We start from the raw sequence: 11,244 nt of genomic DNA, 5'->3' as shown, positions 1-11,244 counted from the left end.
TAGCTCAAATTAGGCTTTAAAATAGCGTGTAGCTTATTTCATATCCTATCAAAATGTTCAAAAACTATCCTTGTACAAATACTATTTTTATTTCACTGAAATATTTGCTAAATTAAGGCTTCATTGCCGAAATTCTACGTTAATAATGCAAAAAACGAATATCTGATGAATATTAAGCTAAAAGCTGAGAGACGTCAGTTTAGCAACGAATTTTGATTTCAGTATGCTTTTGAAAGCTCTCTATGGCATTTTATTGCGTCAGGCAGTTTTTTGAAGAAAACCGTTTATTTATAACACAATTACTTATTGGATGTTGAACTGAAATTATTCTTAGGTTTATGTGACCAAAAACTATCCAGTGTGTGGAAAAATGGCTCCAAAAATCACCTGATACTATGTTTCTCATAAAGTTTTTATGTGGCGTTTCGTGTGCCGTGTTGTGAATGTAACTACCGGAGCTGAAGCTCTTTTGTTGAAAAATCATCCGCAAAATGTATGAACACAAAAAACTAGCACTAATGAAGGAGAGTGGTGAAAACAAAAATTTAAGCTTGGCAGATTTCACTGTTTTGATCAAGATAAGGGGAACGTCATATTTTTGTTAGCCGCGAAGCGATAACTGAGGCTATTATTGTCCTTCTCTTGAATTTTTACAATTCAAAGAACTTGAATTGTATTGGGGTGCTGTCTTTTTACAATTCAAAGAATTTGAATTGTATTGGGGCGCTGTCTTTTTTCTCAAGATCTGTTCACACATTTTGGTGATTTGTGAAGTCAATTAAGAGTATTGATTTTGGTCACGCCGAAACAGGAAATAAAGCAAATAAGCGAATTATTTCGCGGTGTGAATTTTTTCGCTCTAGTTTCAAAGTAGAGTGAGAAACCAGCTTTTGGACAAAATTTTGCTTTCTTGCTAGTGGTTTTTTGTTCACATGCTGCATTTTGAAGTCGATTTTTTTTGTTTTATTTTAAAGTTTTTTAACCTAATTTTATTAGAAATCGTTTTCCCAATTCGCTCGTAGCCCGTTTTGTTCAGTCAACGGAAGTTTGTTGAATTGTACGTCAGGACTTGTCCTGCTATGTTTTATTAAGATCTGTTCACACATTATCATGATTTTTGAAGACAAATAGGAGTAATGATTTTCGTCACGCCGAAACGTGAAGTTGGACAGAAAGCGAGTGATTTTGCGACGTTAAACTTTTTCGCTCTAATTTTAAATTATAGAGTGAGAAAACAGTGTTTGAACAAAAATTCGCTTTCTCCCTAGTGGTTTTTTGTTCACATGCGGCAATTTTACTTTGATTTTTACTGTTTTTTCAACTTTTAGGAGCGGATTTTATTCTAAATAGTTTTTCCAACCCATTCATAGTTCATTCAAGGCCTACTTTTTTGTTTACACCAAATTTCCCTTTCTCGCTAGTGGTTTTTTTCGTACGCATGCGGCATTTTGACGTTGATTTTCCGGTTTTTTTTATCTGATTTGTTTACAAATTGTTTTCCCAATTCAGTCATAGTCCGTTCTAGCTATAATAATTTGTTTACTTAATGAAAATTCTTTGAACTGTACGTCAGGACTTGTCCAGCTATGTTTTTTAGTTTCGCTTGCAAGATTTTTGTTACGACCATATGATGTCACAATCACTTCAAATCTGCTGTTTGTTCATTCGTTCATGCAATTTCAACTGAATTGCGTGCATGGCGTCGTTTTTTACTCTTAGGGGAGCGAGTTTTTCATTGTTTTTTTTTCATGTGATTAAATTATGGTCACATTTGAATTAGCTAACTCTCAAAAATGACTTCCTCACTCTGAAATTGATTTTTAATATTTTAATTCAAAGAGATAACGTCAAGTGACTGTATATCTCTCTAAATTTAAGGTTTTTTTGAGAGCAGCTAATAAAAACAGCAATAAGTTATACACATTTTTAATCAAAGCCTAAAATATCAGCCCCTAATGAAAAGAATAAGTTTCGTTTTCGTCTCTCTTCTTTACTTTCTTTTTGAGACCGCAGATTGACGAAGCTATTGCCGTTATTTTCTTGCAATCTGCCGGCTATGTTTAGTTATTACCCAAATTCTCTTCAGAAGATTTCAATCAGACTTTTCTAAACCTTCAGTTTAAGTAAATGTTGCCTCTCAATTTTTGTCACATTTTCTAAATGTATGTTTTTATTAGTTATTCATGAGAAATTCTTCTCCTGAAATCCAATACTATAAACAAAAACTTGTTTACAACAGTTTCTGTCAACAACACTAATTATTGACGCAGAATTTAGTATACGAGCACAGAGCATTGTGAATAGCAGAGACAGATTATTAATTTTTCCAGGAAAAAGATAGAGCGACAGCATTTTGTGTTGTTGACAGCCTTTTGACAGCAGAAAGGTCCTAAGTCTACAGTATAGTTAAACTGTAAAATTTGTTTAAAAAATGTCTAGCAAAAAAGGACAAAAAGACACGTAACTTGGTTTATCAATAGTCTTCACTGTTAAAAGAAGCGTTCCAATTTCTTGACAGGCAAGAATTTGTTTTGATTTTTTGCAGCACGAAACAATCTGCACTAACTTTTTAGGAAAAATATTATCTATTGAATTAGAATATGAACTGTTTTTTTAACTGCTAAATTTTCGAACAAATTTTGTTTGTCAAAAAAATTTGTTGTTTAATGGATCTAAGATTAGTAACAAGATACGTGTAGAGATAGCATATATAATTTTGAACTCAACTAATTGTCAACCGTTTAATGAGCAATAAGAAAACCATTTTGCAACTAAAAATTGTTGACAATGCAAAGAAAAGCTATTTTACGAGCTAAGAAAACATGAGAGCTTGGTTTCACACACAATTTTGGAACGAACTAGTTCCACTTGTTCCGTAAAAAATTTTGAAACGTTTATTGTTGAAAAAAATGTATATAGTTTTTCTGATATCTTTTCTCTAAAAATATTTTTTTCAACAATTTTTTACTTACCAACAATAAGATAACAAGAAAAACAATTGATTTTTATTCAGAAAAAGATGAAAAAAGTTCAATTAATATGCAATCAGACCAAAGTCAGCCAAAAACTAACATGGATGACTATATGTAAGACAAATTAGCAAATCTAAATGATATCTCAACAATCAATGATTATCTAGCCCAAAAGCTAGCCTAAAAAATAGAAAAGAGGTGGCGAATGAGGAGAAAATAGAAAAGTTATTATTGCGCACGCACATAATAGTTTTTTTTGCATTTTCTACTAGATTAATAATTGAGTGGGCATCAATACAATGTTTTTAAATACTTATTTTTACTGTGTAGAAATGTCGAGGAAGAATTTATGATAATTTAAAATATAATAAACACAAAAAAAGAGAAAAGAAAGTTCTGAAAAAATGAAGTATGATAAGGTTGCGTTCGTTCAGAGTCAATCTGCTCATTTGTGCTTATCGTATCAAAAATTTATTGACTCTCTAAATTAAATTGGTCTACACCGTTGGCGTGTAGATAGGCCAGTGGATGAACTGAGAAAATCGTAATCATAAAATCATAAATCCATCTGAAAAATGGAGTAAAAGCTGAAAGAACTTGTAAAAAACACCAAATTCCTGATTAAATCAGGTTTAAAAATAGGTATGTGAACTCATGAACAATTTCAGTAGTAGAACTAAATAATGAGCGATTTACAGCTGACTCATAATTTTTAATGAAAGATTTTTAGTTCAAAAAAACTTTGATTAAAGATAGTTCCTAAATTTGTAACTATCAGAGTATAACTAAATATAACCAGGTTGCGTATGTTATTTTACAATCGCAAGTCGACTTCGATTGGCTATCTTGCATCCTCATTATGATGCATGCTCTAGCAAAATTTGCTCCCAAAATCTAGCAAGATATTTCAAGAAAACCGTTCATCATGCACAGTTTTAAGCTTATAAGTTTAAAAACAAAATGAATTTCTTAACCGTCATAGGAGGTATGGGCCTGAAGCTGATGCAAAAAAGTAAACTCAAATAAATCAACGCTTCTGATCTTTCATAATTGGGCAACAATTATGCAATTTTTGAAAAAAAAAGCATAAATACTTATGCAATTACACTATGTCTTTTCTCTAGACTGACAAACCGACGAGTTCTCTCAGTCATACCTGGAGAGACATATGATGTTGTTATCACGTGGAGTGGCAGGGGATCGAACCCTCTCTCACGGACAAAGAACCTCCGAATCCACTCGTATCCCTCCCGGATTCAAGACAGAGAAAATGAACGAGTTGTAACTCCACATAGCATACACTTGGAGTTCTTACCACTGGGGATTTTTGAGGTAAGATATCCTTTTTGTTGGTTCAGTTTCAATTGTTGGCAAACAAATTAGTCATTTCTATATTTCTTTGGTTCTAAGTGAACAAAATAATCTAGAAAAACGTGTGGGCAGTGTGTAATTATATAAAAAGTAAATAGTTGATATAGAAAATCAAATGAATATGTAGACATTTAACAGTTTTTGCTGAAAGTTTCAAAGAGTTCTGGATCTATTCTGTGCCCCCCCCCACCCTCCTCATTAGCTTAGTGAGCAAATACCCCCCCCCCCCCCCATAACAACAAATTTTAATTGGGGGCATAAAAATCACTATAGGGGGGGGGGGGGGGGTGGGGGCAGAATAGTCCCAGTTTTCAGAATATATCCAACGCCGAATGTACTGAATAAAAATATTCTCCACACGTTCAACGCATTTTTTACAAAAAAAAAAACGTTACATGTTATTCCGGTTCAAACTCCTCCGGTTCAGGAATTTTGAAGCTGAGGTTAGAAATCTGAACGAAATTAACTGATTTTCAGAGCTTCAAAATTACCACCAGCCCAGTATTTGGAGAATGCCCGTGTGACGTAGCATTAGGAGCAACAAGCTTCACTCTAGGATCTGTAGGAAATCCTCTCACAGCAGGAGAAAGCTACACAATCTACTTACAGTCAGTGAGTCACGCGGGACTAGAGAGTGTCATGACAATTATCACTCAGCCGACCTCTACCGACCAAATTGAAAATCTGCAATTCCAAACTGCCCAATCAACAATCACTATGCAATTCAATGTCAAGTCTGGTGTTGGGGCCAAAATTGAGACGGATTTGAGGAAGAAAAGCGATGGAACTGTGCTGGATCAAACAGAGACAGTTTTCAGGTTATCACCTACCTCTATTTGATTGAAAAAATGAGAAAATGAAACGAAATTAAACATAATTGAAATTTTGAGTCTTTCCCATTATAGCCCCCCATGAAAATATAGCCCCCCCCCATTGTGGTATATTTACCGTGATTGGGGGGGGGGCTATAGGTTATCTGACCACTAAGCTGGGGGGACTATAATGGGAAAGACCCGAAATTTTTGCTTAGAGTCGATGCATTATTTCGTTATGGGACAATGTAGGGTTTCTCAACAAATATAAGAAAAAAAACGCTGTAAAAAATTTGCGTTAGATAACCTTCAATGTCAAAAAATTTCTGTTCTTCAATGTCAAAAAATTTCTGTTCTTCATTGTCAAAAAAATTTTGTTAGATGACCTTCAATATCAAAAAAATTGTTTTAGATGGCCTTCAAAACCAAAATTTCAGTTAATATTAAGTTCTAAAAGTTCAATCAAGACTCTAATTACTAGCCGCCCTCATCTTCTTAGCCGGCTATTATAGCGCTCATATTTTTTTTACAATTCAAAGAATTTGAATTGTATTGGTGCGCTGTGTTTTTTTTTAAGATGTGTTCACACATTTTCCAATGACTTTGATCGTTCAAAACGGGATAAACAGGTAAAGCCCAGCGGGCATTAAGTTTCATTAGAGGCCCAAAGTGGGCTTTATTTGTCCTTCAAGTGCTAATAGAGGTGCAGCTGCTGGGACGGCCTTAATTTAAGGTCAAAAGGTCATTTTTAAGAGTTTTTGGGCTCAAAATGGTGCAATTTTTCAAGTTTTTGTGATTTTTTTGAGTTTCTTTGTTTGATTAGAGTTAGATTGAAGTTTATAAAAGTTGATTAAGGTCGTTTGCGACACAAAATTGCTTGTTATGACTATTTTATGAGCTATAAGTTTTGGTACTACAAACACAAACTCGCGAAAGGATACTAACTTTTGCAATTTTTTTCAGGTTTTTTGAAAATCTTTGTCATTTTTTGAGTTTTTCAGCCCTAGGTGCCAAGAAACCTCTAGAATTTGATAAAGGGTTTGATGATAGATTACTGCATAGTTTCTAGTGGTAATGGAATGGTTTTCAACTTTTTGCCATCATGAATTTTAGCCTTTTTTGACAAAGCTTGCAATTTCTTCGTATTTTTTTCTGACATTGTCATTATTCAAGTTGTTTGATTCCCAGGGGCCAGAAATCTTCATTAGCGGTCGGATGGTAAGTTACTGAAAAATTTTTAGTTGCCATGGAATAGGTTTCAACTTTTGAATATCTCAAATTTTAGAAATTTTTTTTGACAAAATCCTCATTTTTTTCAGGTTTATCGTCAGTTTTTCCAGCTTCAAGGAACAAGCAATCTCCTTTGTGGTTTGTTAAAGGGGCACTTCATAGTTTCTAATTTTAGTGTCTCGAATTTTAGCATTTTTCGATAAAATCTGCAATTTTTTAAGGTTTCCTAAAGTTTTTGTCAATTTTTGATATTGGTCCATTCTCAGGTGGAAGCAAACCTACTCCACGTTCTGATAAATAGGTTCTAAATGGTTTTTACTTTCAATGGATTTGTTTTCAACAAATTTAACTTTTCAACTTTTGGAAGTTTTTTGATAAATTTGCAATTTTTTTCAAGATTTAAATCATTTGTATTTTATTTTTTCTTGTCTCAGTAGACAGGTAACCTCATCCAGTGTTTGATAGTATGTTATTAAATAAATATAAAATGCTAGTGGCAATTGAATGGCTTTCAAAATTTTAACAGAACGAGTTTCCATTTTCTGAAGTTTGAAAACTTTTTAAAAAATTATTGCCTATCGATATTGAACCAATGAGTTTTTTAAAGCGTGGAATTGGGTTACTGTATAGCCTCTAGAGACCTAGAAATGATTCTGAAACTATCTATATCACAATTTTTAGCAGCATTTTCTGATAATTTGCAATTTTTTTCCTTAAATTTTTTTGCTCATTTTCGAGTTATTCATCGATCTTCAAGGGCCAATGAATATTTTTCTGGTCTTGCAGATATAATACTGGACCGATTTCAGAAACAAAAATTGATTTTGAACATATTTTTGTGATAGGTATTTTTTAAGGGAAAAAATTTTGCCTTAGGTTTGAAAGCTTCGAGTTTGAGTATATTTCGTTCAGTTTTGATTCTTTAAATTTCTCAATTTTTTGAGATGATTTTGTTTGTGTTCTGGCTGGAATTGTTCAATTTATATGCTGGTCAGCTAGAGTACGTCTGAGTTTTTCATTCAATTCTTTGAATTGTATTTCAGGACTTGTCCTGCTATGTTTTTTTACTTCGTCGAAAAAAAAATGTTTCGCTTTACCTCATTTTGCCGCTTGTTCAACATTTTGCGTGAAATCTTTATGACTTCTCTAGGCTAGTATCTCTCTTCTCTCATTCTGCTGGAAGTAATTTTGAACATCAATTGCTCAGCAAAGCAATTCAAAATGAACAGAGTCAGTATAAAAAATTGAAGTCAGAACTAGAAACGGGATAAACCCATAAAGCCCAATTTTAGATGCCCGCTATTTGAACGTCGTTCCTATAGGTCTTAGTTACCATCTCTAATGCTTATTGGTATTGATATTAGCCCCTGTAGCCTCTCTCTAAGAAACAGAAGTACGTTATGTTCAACTACGAAATGCCATCAAAATAAATCGGACTTTTTTCAATCGATCTTTTTTTTTCAATATCTTCTATTCTTTCAATCCCAATCATGCTTATTGGAATCAACGGCGGCTATTTTCCGGCAATCTGCCGGGTATGTTTCATCCTACCGCAATATCTGACGCGCATCTGTTGCTGGGAAAATTTTTTCCTCTAGACAGCTCTCACTGTTCACTACTCTCATTTTTCACAGTCAATCACAGTCAATTGATACCAGTCGTAAAATTGAAGCTCAAACTGCCGACCAATATTGAGAAACTTTTATATTATAATTCAATTAACAACTAAGAGTTTTAAAAAATTTGCTTTCAGTACAATTATAATAAATGTTTAATTTATTATCCAGTTTATCGCCATTCCAAAGTTTTAGTAACAAATTGTTATTTTACGTTATTTGCGTGTTTCAAAGTATTTGCGGGTTTTTTCATATAGTTTTGTCACCAATCAAATCTGCTTGAAGTAACTTTGATGAAAACATTTCTTCATTTGAAATCTTGAGATCAAATTATGAGGCTTCTACTAATCTTTTCGGTTGCATTTTAGCAGCTCATGATATCTAAGATTTAACTTTGACTAACCTAAAAACATACAATTAGGTTACAGCAATAGTCAACGTTCTACATTAAGATATTTGTCGATGTGTTTCAAATTAAACCATTATTTTCATCTTTGTTTGTTTTTCAACTGATTCTTATAAATCAAAATCAATTTTTGGCAACTCGATTAAATGACAATATGGAGCTTCTACTGATCAAATTTAGCAAATTCGAGCAAATTCTACTAACACTAACTATCAAATATAATCAAATTCATTAAGCTAACGGTGAAATCTAAGGACCATATTGTCATTTCGCCGAATTTCCAAGAAAATTATTGTTATTTATTTGAATTGGTGGACAACAAAAAAATAGGAATATAATTGGTTTAAATTAAAACCCATCTATAATTATCTAAAATTAGAATGATTAAAAATGCTACAACCCAAGTGTATTTTTATTAATCAAAGTAAACTCTTTGACATTAAGAGCAGCTAAAAGTGCAACTGAAAAGATTAGAAGAAGCTTCATGTTTTGATAATTATTATTTGATAATTATGAAACCTCTACTAATTTTTTGGTTGCATTTTGGGCTGCTCTTAATGGGCATCACTTTAAATAGCAACTTAGGAGCATTAAAAAGTTGTTTTTACCTTTGTAAATGCAATAAAAAATTCATTAATTTAAAGAATAAGTTTCATGGTGAAAAATATTACTTCATGCTTGCGTGACTTCTATATGTTTTTTTTTGCTTCCAGAACGATTAACTTTTTCGTTATCATTTTAATTCGAGAAGAAACAGTACTCGCATTTAGCATTTCCTTATTTTTCCAGCCTTACGCTTGTTGGGGGGGGGGGTGTCTAAGCAGGTGCAAATACTCTGAAATGTACCCGTACTGGATTTGAAGCAGCATCCCTTACTTGCAAGCCCAGTGTGCAACCCATTTACACCAAATGGTCTTAAGCTCTCGAACTTGGGCATCTCTTATAAACCGTTCTCATGTTCTTTCTTGCTCCTTAAGGCTTCTTATCTCTAGCCAAGTATGCATTCAACACGTAGCGTTTCTTGTTAAGCTCTGTGAAGCTTATTTTATGCAAAATTTACATTAGGTTGTTCTCTCTCTCAACCTTCTAACACCGCTTAAACTCCACTCATTTCCTATTTTTTTCAAACAGTCCGACATTTCCTCGAGTCAGGTCGATATTTTTATCTCTCTGTTTCAGCTTGAGCTTCGAGAAGACCTTCAACAATCTACAAATTGGAGAATGCTATTTGTTCCAAGTCAGAATCTTCAGTTTAGGATGCAACCCAGAAGTTGACGTCTATGATTTTGAACAAGGCACTGAAGTCTCTGCCCCTACACAAACACCCCTGTCGAATACATTCCACTTCTCAATTGGAAACAATCTTGGATTGGTAAGTTAATTATACGTTCTTAACCGCAAAAATATATATTTTATTGAATTTTCACACAAGTTAATTCTAAAACTGCCATCTCTATTTTTCGCTGAATCCGGAGTTAATCCCAGAAAAAACTACTACTTCAAGCGCGTTCTTAAAAAATTAAATTGGTGTAAATTAAAATAGGTACTTAAAATAGATAAATTTAACTTCACGGGGTTCAGGAAAACTGATGTCAAAATGAGTTTGAGATTAAAAAGTTTCTTAATTTCATCTTACGATGAGTTAAGTAAAAAAAAATACTTCTACCTGATTCAATTACATTTACCTGTTATTTGCATCAAATTTAGCTGAGAAATGGAGAAAATTTTTGGAGAAAATTGGAGAAAAATGCATAAACCTAGCCGAATATCAGGCGAATTGCCCTCATACGACGCGCGAGCGGTTGGCTTCGGTAGTAGCCAGCTGGGCTTAAGGATGCTAGTATTAGGAAGGGGTAAGCAGAGTGGGGAGGGGGTTAAGCGATGGGGAGGGGTTAAGTGATGGGCGTCAAGCGATGGGGGTTGATTTGTGCCAGAGCTGGACGAGAGAGGGTCCAAACCGCCAGGTTGTAGGATGGTAGACGGGATGTCGGTTGTGGGGTGTTGGGATAGGGGGTGGGGGTTTGGTGACTGAGGGGTGTGACAGAGGGGGTCAAACTTTTAAGTCTAAGACTCGCCCTTCACACACACACACACACACACACACACACACACCTTTAAATTGTTTCCTCAAAGTAGTTTCGGTGAATCTGATAATTAGTAAGTTAAAGCCCTAAGAGAACTGCTCGTCTACTTAATGCCCTCAGAGCGCTACTTGTTTATCCCGTTTTTAGGGACCAAAAGTCAATTGGGTCAGAAAAAATATAAGTCAAGTGAAAAATTGCATAAAAAGACCACAGGACTAATATAATTGCTACAAACTTTGCTTGAGATGAATTAATGAAGAGAAAAATTATATATAACTTTTGATTTTGGCGGATGAATTTGAAAGTTTTTATCTAATTTTGCAAAATTTTTGCTATTTCTTCTTTTCAAAATTTCAGTACTATTGAAGAATTTATTTGGTCAACTGCTTATTGTCTTTTCGAAACTTAGGTGGCTTAATTGCTAACTGGGAAAGAAAATTTCTCCAATCCACCTCAAAAGTCAATGATGACTGAGTTTGGATGTTGTGCTCAATTTTGCAAGCTATCAGTGTCTGAAGCCAAATTAACAAAAACCAACGTTGAAAGTAAAAATTAAAAATCTCTCGCAGAGTATGTTCAAGTAGAGTTTTGTTTGGATGTCGGTGTCGATTGAAAATGGTCCCACGATGGCAATTTATTGTATTAAGGAATTTTGATGAGCATAGTTTAATGTCGTAACTGTCATCAATCATTTTAATACAACACCGTTGAAAAACTTACAAAGAGATGCCACGTTCTATCACGTACCAAAAA

At 33.8% G+C, this 11,244-nt stretch overlaps 1 protein-coding gene across 1 annotated transcript in view; it reads left to right on the top strand.

Moving 5' to 3' along the window:
* The first annotated feature begins 4,982 nt into the window (after window positions 1-4,982).
* LOC142344345 (uncharacterized) overlaps window positions 4,983-11,244 on the top strand; it is a 106,886-nt gene continuing 100,624 nt past the window's right edge. The window contains exons 1-2 of the mRNA XM_075395933.1: window positions 4,983-5,161; window positions 9,587-9,779. Of these exons, the coding sequence (XP_075252048.1) occupies window positions 4,983-5,161; window positions 9,587-9,779 (372 nt within the window). The remainder of the gene's footprint in view (window positions 5,162-9,586; window positions 9,780-11,244) is intronic.

Source organism: Convolutriloba macropyga, chromosome 8 (genome assembly GCF_964194025.1).
Source record: "Convolutriloba macropyga chromosome 8, txConMacr16.3, whole genome shotgun sequence".
Lineage (NCBI taxonomy): Eukaryota > Metazoa > Xenacoelomorpha > Acoela > Convolutidae > Convolutriloba > Convolutriloba macropyga.
The sequence above is the reverse complement of the archived record's forward strand: the minus strand, read 5'-3'. Positions and strand labels throughout refer to the sequence as shown.